The following is a 19,757-nucleotide window of genomic DNA, read 5'->3' as shown; positions in this document are numbered from 1 at the left end:
TGTCCTGTCAACCTCAACTTCTGATCTTCAATTTTCACTTGAGTGCTTAGCCTTACTCAATTCTTAGCTAAAAATGTGCCATTGGGAAACTTATCAATGTCTCATCTTAAGTGTCACAACAGCATTTTTCACTTGAAATGAGTATTGCATTTTCCACAAACTGCTCCAATACGTAGCCTATTTTTCATTCTTAAAAAAGCTTTCTTCTTCTGACATAAGTCAGATTTCTTTGAAGATTTAACCGTGTGCATGTGCATACGTACGTAGAGTATGATCGTGGTCTTTAATTTAGATTGTTGTTTAGTGCTACTGTGTGTAATCTATCTGATTTAGATTATTGGTTCAGGTTATGTTAACACACACGCATGTCATTTTTGACAATGTTCTTGACACACTAAGAAGATGATTCAAACTTGCTGGCTGTAACCTGTGATGGACATTGCTTCTTGTATTTCTTTTGAAAATAGTCCATTTTAACATCTTGACTGTACCACCTACAACTGTATTGTAAGATTATTTGTAAAAGTCCAATAAAAAGAACTTTGAAAGAAAGAAAACAGCACCAACAACAGCTGTCCCAGGGACCTCCAGGGGTCACTGAGGGGGTTCAAGGTGGTCCACTGCAGCAAAACCTGAACTGATCACTTGAGTGCAGGAAATGCAAGTGCTTATACCAGTTATGACCTCATCAGGAGGAGACTATTAAATAAGAGGATCTGTTGACCCTTGGACTGGACAAATACCAGTAACTATTTATTGAAGTGAGTAATGAAAGCTATCTCCACAGTGCCGTTCCCATTAGTTTCTGGTTTCTTTGCTTTGTAACTGTTGGCCTTGTTCCATCAGTACAAAACACATAAAGACGATACACCTGTTTGGATCCTCTGGCCCCACCTGTTTACTTCTTCTGAAACTGACCCTCTTCTCAATGACAAATTATGAGTTGTATTTAAAATTTTGATGGCTAAATATAAGCGTTCCAATGTTGTTTTTAAGAACTGCCATGACTCCACTGATTCAGTGATCAGCCTTCCTCCCAGCTCTGTTTGGACTCTTCCTTATTTAAATGTGAATATTAGGTTGAACATCAGTCCCACGGATCGTTCCTTGTTTCACTGATCAAGCCTCCAGTGGAGACTATTTCAGCCATAAAGCCCTCCTGCCCCTGTGGCATGCATCCCACCAGCTTGTCTGTGCTTCAAACATGCAATCACCCAACCAGAGATTTAGATCCTGTTATCTTAAATTATTTCAGGTCTAATTTTCAATTTAGCTTTTCTTCCTAAAGTACTTGTACCTTTTTCAATCATCATCTTTTTTTTGGAGAAATTTCAAATTGCTTCACAAGTGTGTGTGAGGTAATTCAATGCGCTCCCATAGCAGCAGATCCGGAAAAAAAAGAGATCTCAGTGTGGCTTTTGACACACAGCAGGCCATATACAGTACTTGTGACCCAGTGGTGGAAGAAATACTTGAGTGGAAGTATAGCAAAACCAGAGTGTGATGTAAAAATACTTATAGTAGTATTATAAGTTAAAGTTTATTGTATTCAACATATACATACATGAAATTTGACATCTGCATTGGAACAGAGGGAGCAACTTAGGGTTCAGTGTCTCACTCAAGGTCACTTCAACATGCAGGCAGTAGGAAACAGGGATGATCACTCTATAGAGCTACAGCCGCCCCATATTATCAGGAAAATGTACTTAAATCCTCAAATGTCATCATTATGCAGAATGCTCCCTTTCAGTGTGTTATATTATTACAATTTAGTAACTAATTTTAACATACTGTATGTACTGTTATGTATTTTAACCTGCAACAATGCATCATATATTATCTTTGTGTTGCAAAAGTGATTATTGTTGCCAAATAAATGCAAAAGCACCATGAAAATACTCACATAAATTTCGAGCAACTCCAGAAATGTACTTGAGAAAAATGCAATTAGTTACATCCCACCATAAACCAAAGAAAACCATAAGATCTGACCTCAGACAGACACTCACAGCCTGAATACTGGACCTTCTATTGGATCAAATCCTCCCTCTGTTGGTGAATCTGTGAAACTGCAGCCAGAATAAAACAACCATTTACTGATGTATATTTCAGAATACAGTTTGATCTAATATCTCTCTTACAAATTATATTTCATAACAATAAATATACATGCCTAATAATGTATTATATAATAATAATAATGTGAATAATAATGTGTATATAAGTGTAAGCACTAAAACTGCAGTTTAAACACACTTCACCATTGTTACTTTACTTTTTTACCTTTATATACTTTACATACTGTTTTACAAACAATATTATACATATTTACTACTTCTCTATACATACTACACTCTTGTCTACACCTCTGTATATATATTTTAGTACTTCTCATTATAACATACTACATTCCTGTTTACACCTCTGTGTACATACACTACTTCTTATCATGCATACTACATCCTGTTTACATTCCCATCTGAAATACTGTCTTTAGCAAAATTACAAATTTACATTTACATTACTATTTTATGTTTACTTATGTTTATATTTAAACCCCCAACTGCACTACTTTATGCCTTAGATTATCATTTTGCTTTTACTTTTACTTGTGTGATTTCCCCTTTTATATATACATATTTTATGAGCATAGTTGAAGGAAGCTGAGAGCAAAGATTTTCATTGCCAATGACTGCTTTGCTGGAGTTGAAAAGTGACAAATAAGTAAATAACATTGAACCTTGAACTTTGAACCTTAAAAAAATGTGCATAATGTATCTGTTGATTTACAGATTATACAAAAATGTAACATAATGAAAAGAGTTGCAGTGCTATTGTTGACACAAAGTAACAATGTTTATGCTTTTTTAATATTTGACACGTGTAGCTACAAGTGATTTAGCTAAACTGATGTATTAGATTGTTAAAAAAAAATGTTATGTTGCTTTCTTTATTAATTTATTTTATGAACAGAGGTACAAACAGATACATTTGAAAAATAAAGGACAAAAAGAAGACAAAACAAAAATAATTACATTTACGTTTCATAATGCCAGTGTTTATGTTTATAAACATCATATTATAATCATTTCATCATTTAAAAGTCTTAATGGTTTTTAATATTGGGTACGATGGTGCTATATTGTTTGAATTCATTAATAAAATGCAGGACAGTTGGCTTCGTTCCTGATCATTTTCTCTTATAAATATGCCATTTTCTAAAAGATAATAAATAATTGTGTGATATACAGCATGGTATTTACAATATTATCTTGACTAAAATATAGCATTACATCAAACATATTTATTTCAACATTCATATTTTCAGCATCATTGGGCAAAAATTCCATAATAACCTTTCAGCATATTGTAATTCAAGTGTTCTGAGAGAAAACTAGACTTCTGCACCTCCTCATGGCTCTGTTTTCAGGCTTTAAATAATCTAGCCCGTGACGGGAGACTTTAGCCAAACAGGTAATTTCAGAGAGAGAGCGTTCCTATTGGCTGTGCTCCACCTGGTGGGCGGTGCTTGGTATTTCCTCAACTGATCTCAACATGGCTGCTGTGTCACAAACTTTCTCATTTTACAGCTAAAAAGTATACTATACAAGATGTTTCTGAAAACATTTTATGTGAAAAATATAGGCATTACAGTAACAGAATATTGATTCATATCTGGTCATAGTTTGATCAGAGTTTGCGAGTGATTGACAGCTGCTCAGAGACGGCAAGGCTCCAGCTCGGCTCTGATTGGTTGTTTTTTTCTCCGGTCTGTGAAATCTTGCAGATGCCATTAGGAGCACCATCGTCATGGTGGCCGCAGCTAATGCAAACGCGAGGCAAAGTAAGTAAAGACCTCAGATGGAAATGGAGCACCTGATTTGAGTGGGCCAGGCCATTAAATGTGAGTTATCAGTCGCTATAAGCTCCATAGATGTTGGTGGTTAGGGACCGATTACGCCTACTACATCGTAAAAGTGAAACTTAAAAGCAACATGGTCTAACATGTTGTAAAACTGAATGAAACGTCACGTTTTATACACAAACAAAAAGGCTTCTTTAGGGTTAGGCAACAAAACTACAACTTCTTTAGGTCTAGGCAACAAACAAACAGTTTAGTTTAAGGGAAAATCTTGCAGATACCTTCAGGTGCCTCCGGTGTCTTTTTTTTAAGATTACCTGTCTTATGCACTACTGTCAGGATATAGTGACCGTGTTATAAAAAAATAATAATCATATTTGCTCCATTATACCAACTGCAGCTTTAAATGTATTGTAGAAAGTTGGCTGCATCCCTCCAGAACATTCTTCTATATATATATACAGTGAAAGAATAGATGGGAAATACACTCTTTATCAAGTCCACAGAAATCACACTTTTAATCCAGCTTGAATCTTTTCAACACAAGTTTTAACGGGTAAATTCTATGTAATATCTTGAAAAATATCTTGTTTGCACACTGGCAATATTTGCATCTGTGTGCATCTGTTTATACCATGTTTATTTTTGTTTATAGCTTATATTGTTTATTGTACATTGGTAGAATTTTTATTTTTTTAATTCTTATTTTATTCTAACGTTTTTATCTATTCTTTTGTTACACTACTTATTTGCACCAACAGATCCAAAGCAAATTCCTAGTGTATACCTCTTACACCTGGCAATAAACACCATTCTGATTCTGATTCTGATTCTGATTCTGATTCTAATTCTGATTTTGATTCTGATTCTGAAAGACACTTCCTTAAGTTTGTTAGTGATGCAGTATCTATATCACAAATCTTTCTCCCCACTGTGTTTCCTCTGGATGTTAACTGCTAAACGTCAGAGTTTAGAGAGAACTACAATGTAGCCAAATCACGCCTTCTTCTTCTTCTTCTTCTTTAGATGTAGCAGACTTTTTCTTCTGCTACTATACAGGCCTAAAGCGGAAGTTGTAATGTAGGTAACTCTCTCCGTTTGGATTTGTTCTTGGGGAAAAAACCGAAGCCAGCTTGTACACTAAGTAAGAGGGGGTTGAACATTTTGGGAAAACTCCTCTTTTTTCCTTCTTCTTCTTGGACTGCTGACGCGTCCACCGGCTACGTACTGTAGCTGGAGCTCCTGTAAGCAGCAGCAGCTTCACCTCCTCCTCCACCTCCACCATGTTACTCCACTTTCTGGCTTTAGGGGCCTTTGTTTTCCAGGCTGAATGCTACTTTTCGGAGGAATTGTTCCCGGAGGAGTCGAAAATGCAGCCTCCGACGGTGGTGGTCGCTCTCATAGCCCGGAATACAGCTCACTCTCTGCCTTACTACCTCGGAGCTCTGGAGAGACTCAACTACCCCAAAGAACGCATCTCTGTGTGGTGGGTTGTTTCTCCTGCATGGATACTGTCTGTCTGTCTGTCTGTCTGCCAGGCTTGTTTGTAGAGGGGGGTCACCCTTTTATCCGGCTGTAGCAGCCGTTCAAAAGGTCAATTGCATTTAAATGAGTTGGTGAAAGCAGCAGCAGCACCCCTCCCTCTGTCCTCCCTCTGTGAGCCTTTCACGCTCCAGGGATGATGCGTTCAGGGTCCTACTGTGACGCGTTCAGGGTCCTACTGTGGTGGGCTGCATGACCATTTTTTTAGTTTCTGTCACAGCTTGTTTGTAACTGATCTTATAGCAATCATTTTCATAAAAAAAAAATGCAGCTAATGATTAAAAACCCACAAACTAAACTGTCCTCTAAGGGCTGTTAGCAGTTAAGCTGTATTACATGCCTCTGTGGGGTGCTGGAGTTGGAGTTTAATGTGTCATAAAGTGACCCTGATCTCATTTAAAATCCATTCTGCTTGTTCATTTTAAAGTTTGATTTTGACGAACCTGGATGTGAGAAGGAAGATTGAACTGTTGCTGGGTTGCCTAACAGTGCAAATAGAGCTGTGATGATCATATAAATATATATAAATCACCATGCCAGTGGCGGATTAAAGTGGTCAGGGGCCCCTGTAAGCTACTCTTTGTATGGGGGCCCCCTCCTCATCATGCCATGTGTAAAAAGTGTGCTAGGAATAATCCACGGCCCACAGGTACACACTTGGAAACACACACATTGAGACAGCCGTTACACTAAGCCTTAAAATATTTAGCAATTTAGGGATTTTCTTTAGTAGATCTTGGTCACGGTGTTTTTTCAGCCGTTGTGCTTTTTATGCTCCGCGTTGAAGTTATTCTGTCCAGTAGCAGTAAAAAAAATCAGCTGCTTAATTTTTTTCAAATGTTTCTTATGGGCTGGTAGGGATCAAGGTTGTTCTTTTTTTTTCTCTGAAGTACATTTAATTAATTAAAAATAAACTGGCATGGCATAAACATGGGGCCCCTATAGGCTAAAACCTATAGGCCAGCCTGTGCATTAATCCACCCCAGCACGATACAATATTATATTGATTCTTTGGACAATGATACGATATTTGCTGATGTCACAAAGTCTGCCACGGTACGATTTTGATTCAATTCAGGGGCCTGCCATCGATATGAGACGATATAATATGCCCATTTAACACAATCCGTTACATTCGCTGTATATCAACTCACAAAAGCAACTAAAACCTGATTTGACAATTTTATTACTGAGCTCTCCCAGTCATTTAAGAAAAATTAACAACAATTGCAGTTAGAGCAGCAACGATTAATCGATTAGTTGTCAACTATTAAATTAATCGCCAACTTTTTTGATGATCGATTCATTTGTGTGAGTCATTTTTAAGTAAAAAAAGTCAAACAAAATTCTGATTCCAGCTTTTTAAATGTGAATATTTTCTGGTTTCTTTACTCCTCTATGACGGTAAACTGAATATCTTTGAGTTGTGGACAAACAAGACATTTGAGGACGTCATCTTGGGCTTTGGGGAACACTGATCGACAGTTTTCACCATTTTCTGACATTTTATAGACCAAACAACTAATCGATTAATTGAGAAAATACTCTACAGATTAATCGTAGTTGCAGCCCTAATTGTAAATAGAGAAGTTCTTCTAATTGATTTACAGTTAGGCCCAAAATGGTCTACTATACCAGGTGCTGTGATGACCATCTTCTCTTTCAAAGAAAGCTTTCTCAGAAATTGTTGAATTTGTCTGAGGGAAAAGAGATCCAACGCACATTTGATAGGAATATCATATGCATAACTGTCAGCTGCTCCACTGAATGTTTCAGCAGAATGTGCTTAAACATGTACAAGAAAAAGAAAAATGCTCCTCAACCACAGAGATGAGACCGTAATTATGGTATGGTATGGTATGGTATGGTATTATGGTAATTATTTGTATGTGTTAAGACGAGACACCGCCGGAGCAAAATTATTGTTTTTCATACACTTGACAAGTGAAAAGAAAACATCCAAAATACACATTTAGGGGTTTATTTTATCTATTTTTGTGTGTAGATGTCTCCTAAAATCACCAACAGTTAGCATTAGATAGTGCCTCATTTGCATTTTTAAACATAATATTTCAGAAAACTTTATGTAAGTAATCAACTGGGGAAGTTTCATGGTGATATCTATTCGTTGAAATTTTTATCTTATTCACCTGGGGTGTCTCCACTTAAAGATGTGTTGAAATGAATTATTCCTCCATTAAACCAGCATTTGAAAACCTTTCTCTGTGCTCCTCAGGGCAGCCACGGATCACAACACAGATAACACCACAGCTATACTGAAAGAGTGGCTTACTGTCATGCAGAAATTCTACCATTATGTTGAGTGGAGACCAATGGACCAGCCCACGTAAGTCCAAATAATATGAATGTATTAAATTGTTATTAACAGCAGCAGGGGATCTGGGTAAGCGAACATCATGTGTAGATCTAAGCAAATCTTAACCCAGGACACGTGAAAGTTTACCATATAGCCTCTAGAGCCTGTAGTGCACCTCCACTGTGTTGCCTCAAGACGACGCTCATTTGCACTTTGCATAATGAGGAATGATGCAGCACGCCTCTGCTTGTCCGTACGTCTTATCTGCGTGGACATCTGTCTGAGCGGAAGAGGCCATCAGTGGAAATTATTTGTGCTTGTCAATGATACAGTCTGATCAGCTTACAGTCACTGAACTCTATAAAGTGTCAGTCTAGCTGTATTTAACGCCACTAATTTCTTTAACGCAACTTGCGATTTTTAGGTTATAGCAGTCTCAGTTTTAAAGGTAGGGTACCACGTCATACTACCTTGTTGCAAAGGAGGCTAAATAATGCTCCAAACTTATGCTATATTTTGGTGAGGAAAAACTGACATGGCCATTTTCAAAGAGGTCCCTTGACCTCTGACCTCAAGGTATGCGAATGAAAATGGGTTCTATGGGTACCCACGAGTCTCCCCTTTACAGTCATGCCCACTTTATGATAATCACATGCAGTTTGGGGCAAGTCATAGTCAAGTCAGCACACTGACACACTGACAGCTGTTGTTGCCTGTTGGGCTTGAGTTTGCCATGTTATGATTTGAGCATATTTTTTATGCTAAATGCAGTACCTGTGAGGGTTTCTGGACAATATTTGTCATTGTTTTGTGTTGTTCATTATATATATATACATTTGCATAAAGCAGAATATTTTCCCACTCCCATGTTGATAAGAGTATTGAAAACATTACAAATCTCCCTTTAAGGTACATTTTGAAAAGATAAAAAATTTAATTTGCGATTAATCGCGATTAACTACAGACAATCATGCAATTAATCGCGATCTATTATAGACATATACAGTGTTAACTACATATAGAGACCAGCCTAATTCAACTAGTTGTAGATTATGAGATATAAGGTAAGATATGATAAGATAAGATAAGATAATCCTTTATTAGACCCACAGCAGGGAAATTTGCAGGATTACAGCAGCAAAGGGGTACAGGGCAAACAACAACAGGCATCATTAAAAAAACAAAAGAAGATCTAATAAATAAGCAAGTACACAATAAAGATATACTCAGTAAGTGTACAGTAAAAAACAAGATATCAAAAAAGAGACTGAATAAGTGGTTTCCCAATATTGCACATATGAATATGAAATGTTGTTATTGCACAGAATATTGATATTGCAAAGTGGAATACGTACATGAGGTATGAGATGATACAGATATGAGAAAATGGCAAATCAGTGCAACAATCTACTTTAATGTCCTTATTATGTATCTCTGTCTCAGGTCCTATGCAGGAGAGCTGGGTCCTAAGCATTGGCCCAACAGCAGATATGAGTACGTGATGAAGCTGAAGCAGGCAGCGCTCAACTTCGCCAGGAAACGCTGGGCCGATTACATCCTGGTACATAATAAGATAATCTCTCTTGTGACATTAGCGTAAGATTCATGTTGGCTCCTTCCCCTTGATTTATCCGATGAGATTTTCTTCCCTCTCTGTTGCCGTTTTTGCATCCAAGAAAAACTTTTGGCAACGATCGTTCCAGAGACACGACACTCTCAATCTGCTTTTTGTCTCTTTCCTCCTCTGTGTCTCCGTTTCAGTACGCTGACACAGACAATATCCTCACCAACCCAGAAACCCTCAACCTGATGATAGCGGAGAACAAGTCGGCCATCGCTCCCATGCTGGACTCTCCGGGAGCGTACTCCAACTACTGGTGTGGTATCACTCCACAGGTGAGTGTGAGCTTGATAGTGGAAGGGGACACATGAGGCAGCATGCAAAAATGACGAAAAAATAACTTCTTTATATCAATATTCCTCCGACACATGGATATCTGATACCTGCACCCACCTGTAAATATTTGTTTTAAAGTAATTGCCCTTTTTTTTTTGTCCTGACTCTCTCACCGTACATCCTAATCCATTTCTCTCTCAGGGATACTATCGTCGAACAGCAGAGTATTTTCCAACCCGTCATCGCCACAGACTGGGCTGCTTCCCCGTGCCCATGATCCACTCCACCGTGCTGCTGGATTTAAGAAAGGAAGGCATGAAGAAACTGGCCTTCTACCCTCCTCACAGCGACTACTCGTGGCCCTACGACGACATCATCGTGTTCGCCTTCTCCTGCCGGGCTGCAGGTTCGTTAGCGCTTCTTGTTTGTGGTTATGTTTTTTTTAATCACGTCCACAATTATATCTTTTAGAGGGAAAACATATGATGTTACACAATGTCTATTTATGGATTCATTCATAATTTTATGCTGCTCAGAGGTCCAGATGTACCTGTGTAACAAGGAGCGCTACGGCTACCTGAACGTCCCGGCCAAGCCTCAACACACCTTGGAAGACGATCGCCTCAACTTTGTTCATGTCCAGCTTGAGTCAATGAGTAAGAAGAGATTATATTCACTAATAATATTAATAAAGACAAATTCTGACAGAGAATAAAAAAAAAAACGAGGGACACACAGACTGAAAAAAATAGATGAAAAGCATAAAACAGCATTTGTCTGACTGTATATCAACCGTGTCTGTGCAAGTTCATCGTGTTGTGTTGGTTCAGCTTTGTTTTATTGTTTATGTCCTTCTCTTCTAACATGTGTTACCTCTTTGTCAAACAGTCGATGGTCCTCCGATGCACCCCTCACGATTCGTCTCCATGTTCCCCAAACAAAGAGACCTCATGGGCTTTGATGAGGTGAGAGACACCCCATTCTTTTTCTGGTAGAAGTAGCTTTAGGGACGCCATCATTTCTGATATATTGATATACTGCTTACATTGTATACTGTGTATACACATTAGATTGTGTTTTGACCACCATGGTAGTCCCAGCATCTGTGGAAAGACATTGTAACTTCTCAACTTTTAAGTCTGAAATGATTGTAAGTGGGGTAAATTCTTACATATTTACTCTGATTCCTGGATGGTATTAATCAAAATCATGGCGTTATGCCTTGCTGTGTCTTGCCTGTTTTGACAGCTGCTTTTAATTCCATTTTCAAACTCGCACAATGGACAATACTATTCAGCATAAACCTGAAGCTTTATTACTGAAAAATAAAACATTTTTTGAAAGAATTTAGTTTAAGCAGACTTGTTAACAGAAGTCAAAGATGGGAGTTAATAATATACATTTCAGTTACGTCAAGCAGTTATAACAGAGTTAAATAACCATTTGCCCTCCTCTCCTCAGATATATCTGATTAATCTGCGACGGCGTACTGACCGCAGAGACCGGATGTTGTTCTCCCTGAATGAGCTGGAGATTGACGTCAAGGTGGTGGACGCTGTGGATGGGAAGTGAGTACACTCTTAGGGAAAGACTGAATATACTGTAGCGAGATCACTCAACTGGCTCAGATAGAGAGTGTGTTTTGAGAGTGTCTGTGAAAAAAAGAGAGAAAAATCAATACCGAAATAGAAGATACTGACAGGAGATGTACATTGGAGTATGGTTGGTGTGAAGGAAAGAAAATGTATTGATACATAAACTCGTGTTTTGGTTTAATTCACAATGGTAGTGGATTCCCAGATAGTATCCTGATATTTAATGCAAATTCTGAATGGAAAAATATCTTCTTTATTATGGACATGCAGTTATCTATCTGTGCAAAAGAAACAGTGTAAAGAAGACATTTACCACTGAAAAAATATTTTTTTGTATATAATTCTCGCTGTACATGTGCACAACTTTTCGAAGGTAGCATTAAAAGAAAATGTGCATTGAGGTTGTATGGAAATATGGAATTATAATAATATAACACCCTTGTGTGTGTTTGCAGTGCTCTGAACAGCAGTGACATTAAGATCCTGGGTGTTGACCTGCTGCCAGGCTACTATGACCCGTTCAATGGACGCACCCTGACCAAAGGAGAGGTGGGCTGCTTCCTCAGCCACTACTTCATCTGGAAGGAGGTGAGAAAACACAAAGATATTATACATAAAAGTCTTTATTGGTATGACTGGCAGTGGTTTGCAGAGAACAACACAGGTAATATATTGAAGAAGATGAATGATGGCCATCTGTTTATCAAATACAAAAGCTTCCGAATGTTTTTATAGCATTCACCGCAATTGATAAAAATTTCTAGTATAAATCAATTATAAATAAATAAAAAAACTAAATTTCAAAGACTCAAATACAAAGAGCCAAACTCAAATTGTGCCATATAGGTAACATATTTGCTATTTAACTAATAACTACTTGCATGTTTTGTCGTTTTTTCTTTGCGATTTTAAAAAAAGATTTCAAAATTTTCAATTTGGGTTTAACCAACTTGGAAATGGACCCGAAATGGAACACAAACCTATTAACTATTAACCTGACCCGCCAGATGGTTTGTTACACAGAATCAGCTGACAAGCTTTGGGAAAGGGCGGGCACTTTCAAAAAATACTTGGCAGCTGATTGGATGAATCATCTGTCAATCAATCTCTTGCCGAAGCCAGTCAGGAGAAGAGTGAAAACATATTTAGTTTTACCATGGAGAAAATACCTTCAGTGCCGTTCTTTGCTCTTCTTTCAGGGAAGAAATATGTAATAAGTTGTTTAGAACTTAAGTAAACTAAGTATACCATTGACACTCTCAGGTCATATTTTAACCCTTTTTGTGTCTCACACCTCTATCTCCGTCCCATCTTTTTTTACTCCATCAATTTAGTTTTTAATGACAAAATCTTGAAAGTTTTTTTCCCTCTGTATTCCTTAACCATCTCTTTGTTCATTCTGAAACACACGTTTTTACTCTCTTCTCCTCAGATGGTGGACTTGCAGATGGACAAGGCGCTGGTGTTTGAAGACGACGTTCGTTTCCAAGCCAACTTCAAACGACGATCACTCAAACTGATGGAGGAGGTGGAGCAGTTGGAGCTAGACTGGGACATCATGTAAGATAGACACTTGTTAACGCTCTGTCTACACAGGGAACGTCAGCAGCGTGTGGCGGCTGCAGAACCTGTTTGTTATTTATTTTGGCGTCCATGTCAATAGGTTGGAGCTGCCACACTGCCTGCGTGAACAGGACAGTGTTGTAGAAAATGCGGTGACTTGCATGTCTCCATGCATGAATAAAGTACCAGCTTTTAATTGTGGATCATTACTATAATTTACAATGAGCTCTTGCAGCTTAACCTTTTTCTGTCTAAAATAAATATAATTTACATTTATAATGAAATGAAATGGCCATTATGAAAGTCAAACTCAATGTAGAAAGAAAGAGCTGGCAGCAGCAGCCCAACAGCAGCAGGAACACTGCCAGTGTGGATGCCACACGCGTGAAACAAGCAGCCGCTCAGTGAGGCAACCGCCACGCGCTGCTGACGTTCCCTGTGTGTACAGAACCTAGTTAGGTTAAGTCAATACCGTTTTCAGAAAAGTATGCTGTGTGTGTGTGTGTGTGTGTAGAGGAATGGGGTCAGAAGTCAGAGGAAAAAATTTACGTCCAGGAATGCACGTCACACACTGTGTGTGTTTGTGTGTCAGTGTTTCTGTGATTAAGGCCTCTGCAGGACATGGAAACAAACGTTTTTAATTGAAATCAAACTGACATGATTAGACAAAACAGATGAAAGCATTTTGAAAGCATCTATCAGCAGAAGGATGGGAAATGTACCAATATTTTTGTTGTGTGTCTTGTGGTTACCATGACTTTCTGAAAATGGTTACACATGCGGAACAAATGCTGCAAAAAAAAATGATACTTCAAAAGTGATTTCCAGCACATGTGGCAAAAAAGAACTGCAGCATTGCAGCCGATTTTCAGGATGTTTTAGAGATTGCCTCATTTCTTCTTCACCACTTTATTTTTATCCTTTTTTTTCCTTTTTTTTTTTTCCAACGTTGCTACAGATACTTTGGCAGGAAGCAGATCAATCCCGGAAAGGAGGAACCGGTGGAGAACGTTCACAACTTGGTAATGGCCGACTACTCGTATTGGACTCTGTCCTACGCCATCTCCCTGCAGGGAGCCCAAAAACTGCTCAATGCTGAGCCACTGTCAAAGATGCTTCCTGTCGATGAATTCCTTCCCATCATGTATGACAAACATCCCAAGTATGTATGATGACATCGCTGAATACACTTTTCTTTTCTTTTAATTTTGATGAACATTTTGGTGAAATTATGTAGTTTGTTTCGTGTCAATCATTTTCACATTCAAGTCACTGAGACGTGTTTTTCAGCACTCTACAACCTCCCTCTGCTGTCAGACCTGTAAATCTAAATCTGACCTCATGATTGCTACAAACATTCCTCACAATAGTGGCCTAAACTCGCATACACACTATATATTTAGCCTAGGTTTTTTTTGTGGAGTGAGTAGACAAAATAACTATAGTGGTTTCATTGGAGAAAAAAAAAGGTCAGCTTTGGCCATAATCTCTGTTCTTGTCAGTTTAATGTGCAGCGCTTGTCGAGCTGAATTAGAACGCCACATTTCAAAGTAGGTCTTAAATCTTTTTTTTCTTTATGGTGTGCAGGTTTCATGTCTTTCTGGGAATGATTGCCTAGATTTTGGGCAACGTGGACTGCCTCTTTTTTTAGGCACAGTGTGGTTGCCAGATACACTTTAACAGGCAGAGGGGAGTCCAGATGTGTTTGTGACAAACTTGTGCTGAGCTTTGTAAAAATAACATTTCCTTCAACGTATTTAGCATCACTATCGGCAGCTTGAGGGTTATAAATGTCGCCTGGTCTGACTTGTAGTCAGGAGTAAAATATCTCAGCAACTATTGGATGGATTGACATGGAATTTTGTACAGACAGTCGTGCCCAGAGTATGAATCTCAAGTACTTTTGTGACCTCAGACAATTCCACATTTTTGGTTTTCAGTGAAATGTCTCGCCAACTATTAGATGGATTGCCATGAACTTTGGTACCAACATTCATGTTCCCCTCAGGATGAATTTTAATAAGTTTGGCGATCCCTTAACTTTTCAATAAGCTCCATCATGATTGTCCAGTACTTGCCACCATCCGATCCCATATTTACAAAACTAATGGCATTCCCATTTAGTGCTACTTAGTAGATGTTACATACTCAACGTATTCTCATGCAACGTATTTCGTATGATATCTTACGCAAAGTTATTCCTCCGTTTCGTTTGTTTTCCTACGAATGTCCAGCAACACTTGTTGATTTCCGCTCGTTACATGCATACAGTCTTTTCAAAATAAACTTCCATCTTCACAGGAAACAACTTCCTTAGGTTTAGGCAACAAAACTACTTGGTTAAGTTTAAGCAACAAAACTACTCGATTAGGTTTAGGAAAAGATTGTGATTTGGCTAAAAATAACTCCGGAAGTGCCGTAACTTAAGCTCCTAAATTACTTGACGAATAAATCAACGTATTTTTTGACCAGCCGATCCACCCCGACCTCCTCCTACATGGCGTTCTACGCTATTTATAGTTATTGGTTCACGATTACATGAATTACGGATTTGTACAAATTCCAGTGCATTAGCTTTTTGTAGTTATAGCTACGAACTGTGTATGACAACAGCCTGACATGCTAACAGACAAACTAAGAAACTAAACTAAGATAGTGAACATGTTAAACACCATACCTGCTAAACATTAGCATGTTAGCATTGTCATCATGACATGGTAGCATGCCAACATAAGCATTTTTCTCAAAGCACAATTTACTTTCTTTTATTCGTGTTGGTTTCATAGGTGGTCCAACCAAGGTTGTCTCAAAACGGCAACAACATCAAGGTCCTCCCACCAGTCCAAAAATGTCCACTGCTCTTCTTTCTGTTCCCACACGAACTCCTCCTCTGTCCCATAACCCATTTAAAGGGGACCTATTATGTTTATTTTCAGTTGCATACTTGTATTTTGGGTTTCTACTTGAACATGTTTACATGCTTTGATGTTCAAAAAAACTTTTTTTTTTCTCATACCGGCTGTGCTGCAGCGACCTCTTTTCACTCTCTGTCTGAAACGCTCCGTCTGGGCTCCGCTCTAAAGCCCTAGACACACCAACCCAACATCAGACAACTTGTAGCGATGAAGGCCACCTGTTGCGTCGCCTCACTTCGCCTTTGTTTTGGCCGACAAGTTGCACTCAAACACAAAGACTACAGCCGACGGTCAACTACCACGTATGTTCAGCGCCTGCCAGCAGGTTGCGGTAGTCTGTATTCGTCATTCAAAAAGGGAAACGTAACATAACATAAAGACATTGTCACATGCATTAATTGTCATCTTTGAAACACTTCAGTTTTCTAATATATATACAGTACTTCACTTCAAGACTGTTTTTTTTTTTCAATTCATTTGCTGCATCTCTTTGCAATCCTGACCCTAATTCTAACCCCAATCTCCCTGACATTAGCCCTTACCAAACGACTTTTCTCATCATCCCTCAGTTAGGATCTAGCAGAGTAACTGAGACACATATGTGGCAAGAGAGATGAAATGCACCTTAGGCTGAAGGGGCCTGCGAACCAGAAGGCTTGGCAGTGTCTGTGTGCTCCATCATGTGTGGAAAACTGGCTTATAGCCAACCCACTTTCTCTATTCTCTCTCTCTCTCTCTCTCTCTCTCTCTCTCTGTCTCTCTCTCTCTCTCTCTCTCACCTCTGTGATTCTAATTTGATATGCTTGACTGGTCCGCTAAGAATGCACAACAACCGCATGCCACACATCGGTCCTGCTGTCGCCCCTCCATGCTAAGAGTAACTGAACTGTCTTGGAAAATCAGCCTCCGTCTCCATCTCTTTTAAAAATCAGGGTATTCCAAATGAATCACAACATATTACTGAGTCGTAGGGGAATACAAATCTGTGATGCAGTCTCAAATGAATCAAATCACATCTATATAATCCCTATCACTGTTCTCTCTCTTGCAGTAAGGACTACAAGTCCCATTTCCCCAACAGAAACTTGCAAGCCTACAGTACACGCCCCCTCCTGGTCCAGCCGTGCCACTACGCCGGCGATCCCCAGTGGGTGAGCGACACAGAGACGTCGACTCTGTGGGACGACGACGCCGTGCGCACCGATTGGAGGGGTTCCCACAAGACCCTGAAAGGGGCCGCGCCGCCGGCCGGCGTGCTGTCAGCTGCCCACAGGGATGAACTTTAGTGCGGAGCAGACGTAGCTGTGGAGGGTCAAAAGGTCACAAGGTCAGAGGGGCAGATGCTGAGAAGAGAAAGTGTTCCCAGACTTTATTTCAGTCCACTCTGTGTCACATCACCGACATGCTCAGTGTCATTTAAACTGGACTTTTCAAAGCATGTCAGAAAGTGTGCGGCACAAGAGGAAAACAATATAAGGGAGAATGTTAATTGTAAAGACGTGTAAAACGAGGGGTGTTTTAATACTTGTACAGATGTCAATCCACCCTTTAAATTCTTTTTTTCTTTTATTCAGACATTTTTAATATTCTGAGAGTTTACAAAGTTTGTATGGCTGATGGTTTTGTTTGAATGTATGCGTCTGATGGTTTGCGTGCTTGGGATGATTGCATGTTTCGTAATGCTAATTACACAGCTTTTAAAAGGACACAGAAGAGGCGGCTTTGCAAGAACTTTTATTTGTTAATCTGTTGAGCGCTGACTGAAGCTCCAGTAGCTGCACTTTTCATAACTCCTGGCAAGTCTGGACAAAAGTCTCATGTTGTTATTGCTTTAATTTCTCTTTGGTATATCTGTCTGTCTATTCATTTCTCCATTTTTACATGTCTTCCATCGGGACTGTTAAAAGATACATTTGAATTTAACACAAAGCTAGACTGACCCTAATTCATATTTACAATTTACAGTTTTAAAGCTGATGTACCTCATGGTTTCTAGGGACTCTGTTTCAGTGGTACCCGGTTATAGTCAGGAAGTATTTTGTTGGTGAAACTAACACATTGAATGTTTGCGTTTGAACAATCTAAGCTTCTTTACTTCAACTCATTAGACTACCTTCTCCTCTGTGGCTGTAATATTTTTCACATTTAGCCACATAAATTGGATTTCAAGATCAGAGTTTGTATAATAATATTTATTTAGCACTCCCAATTCTACCACCACAAGGTCATCTTTTCCACTCCGGCTTTTTAATTGTATGTCTTTGGAAGTGTCGAACTGTATTTATATAGACTGAGAAATTATATAATGTGATCTATTATTCTCGAGCTAAAACCACAACATATTTATTTGGAGTATAAGATGAATTACTCTAAAGCAGTGGTTCCCAAACCTTTTTCAAATCAAGGACCCCTAAACTGAAACAAATTAGACCCCCAGGGTCTGTCCCAGGGTCCCCCATCTGATAGGATTTTTGCTTTTAGATGTGTTATTACAGAAAGTGTATGAAACCCATGACCAAATAGTCTTACATTCTGTCATCTTGTTACTTATGGATGGAAAACCACTGCTCTAAAATATATTTAAAATGCAGTTAACATGATCAATACCTCAAAATGTTTCACATAATTTCAATTAAATCAATAATAATCAGGAACAGAATGCTTATATGTGGTTTCAGGCTATTGGAGTTGACCGTATATTCTCTCAGCACTGACACTGCACAATTATTTGTCAGTGGACACATTTCATTTCAACATCCTTTGAAATCATTTTGTGAAATATTTGCATAAAATCAGTGCAGCATGTTGATATGTTAACCAAATGTGTTGGCAGTGTAAGTTTAACTTTGGTCCCGTTTTTTTGTAGAGCGCTGCTACTTTTATTAGGAGAACCAGCTGCTTTTCGGTGCAATACATCTTATGTTAAAAAATGAAAAAATCTGTAAAAGCCATATTAAAACACAGCCTTTAACAACCGTTTTGTAGCATCACTGGGATCCTTAAATCTAGGAATATTTTGACATTTGATCATGGATTTAGATTATGATGGTCAAGTTACAACTTGTATTATATCCGTCTGCTTTCATAAGCATTTACGATGGTCTGATTTCATGTATTCCTCTCTTATCCGTTATCATGAGCGTTGCTTTTCCTTTATGTCTTAATTTATTTGTCGAGTCTCTTGATGATGGAGGAGTCACTCGACATGATGTAAAGCAAACAATCAAAGTGCAATGTTTTTTTTCTCTGACAAAAGCCTCTCTGTGTGTCTTTGAGCAATAAATTTGTATTCGGATGTTGTAAAACAAGATGTTAGGATGACTAAACTGTTTCCGTTGTCTAATTGTGATTATGCATTTTTTTATTAATAAACCAAACTTTTTTTTGGATGGAGAAGTATCCAAGTATGTGGTAATTTGTAAAGTACAACCAGATGTTGCACTGACAAAAATCCACCACAAGAGGGTTCAGTTTTTCAATTTGTTGACTGGAAAAAATGACCCACATGGAAACAAAACAAGGGGTGACTACTGTGTTTCATTCATAAACGTTCATAATAGTGACAATCTGTATTACTCTTATTTCACTTTAATGTAACATCAAGCATTGTCTCACATTCTATCAATTCATTTTCAATATAGTTTAGTAGTCCAGGAGCCAGTCTGTTCAGTTACCAGTGCCAAGGTATTAAAAGTCAAACCACAGTGTGTATTCTCCTCCATTGCTGTGGGAAGTCACTAGTGTGCAGTGGCAAAGGTATTCACAGATGATTAGCATAAGAAAAGTCTTCTTAGGCACCAATAATACTTAAGTTGACATAAACTTTGAAGTAAATTGAAAGAGTTTTGTTTATCTATTTATTTCTACACACACACACACACACACACACTTGGCACAGACACAATGCTGTATGTAAGCGTACACATTTACTCCTATGCATTCGACTGCTGTCTGCAAATTCAGTAATCTTATCAAAATTACACTCTAAGAAATTAATCCTGCCTCCCAAAATCAGCAGTGCAGCGACTACAGTCACTTCAAAATGCAGCTGCACGTGTTCTTA

At 38.5% G+C, this 19,757-nt stretch overlaps 1 protein-coding gene across 1 annotated transcript; it reads left to right on the top strand.

Annotated features, from left to right (window-relative positions):
• Positions 1 to 5,148: 5,148 nt before the first annotated feature.
• Positions 5,149 to 19,087, top strand: cercam (cerebral endothelial cell adhesion molecule). Its single transcript, XM_037752856.1, has 12 exons — positions 5,149 to 5,351; positions 7,644 to 7,754; positions 9,168 to 9,285; positions 9,486 to 9,620; positions 9,823 to 10,027; positions 10,158 to 10,277; positions 10,510 to 10,586; positions 11,083 to 11,189; positions 11,672 to 11,804; positions 12,649 to 12,776; positions 13,738 to 13,941; positions 16,746 to 19,087. Exons 1-12 carry the CDS (start codon positions 5,149 to 5,151, stop codon positions 16,978 to 16,980), a joined length of 1,776 nt encoding a protein of 591 aa, XP_037608784.1. The 3' UTR covers positions 16,981 to 19,087.
• The last annotated feature ends 670 nt before the right edge of the window (positions 19,088 to 19,757 follow it).

The sequence above is a fragment of the Sebastes umbrosus genome, chromosome 19, assembly GCF_015220745.1.
Source record: "Sebastes umbrosus isolate fSebUmb1 chromosome 19, fSebUmb1.pri, whole genome shotgun sequence".
NCBI classification, from domain to species: domain Eukaryota; kingdom Metazoa; phylum Chordata; class Actinopteri; order Perciformes; family Sebastidae; genus Sebastes; species Sebastes umbrosus.
The sequence above is the reverse complement of the archived record's forward strand: the minus strand, read 5'-3'. Positions and strand labels throughout refer to the sequence as shown.

Bases quoted from the DNA above. Each gene is read 5' to 3' on its own strand.
- cercam (XM_037752856.1), top strand. From the start codon at position 5,149: ATGTTACTCCACTTTCTGGCTTTAGGGGCCTTTGTTTTCCAGGCTGAA. The intron at 10,587-11,082 runs GTGAGAGACACC...TCCTCTCCTCAG, and splicing joins ACCTCATGGGCTTTGATGAG to ATATATCTGATTAATCTGCG. The intron at 13,942-16,745 runs GTATGTATGATG...TCTCTCTTGCAG, and splicing joins ATGTATGACAAACATCCCAA to TAAGGACTACAAGTCCCATT.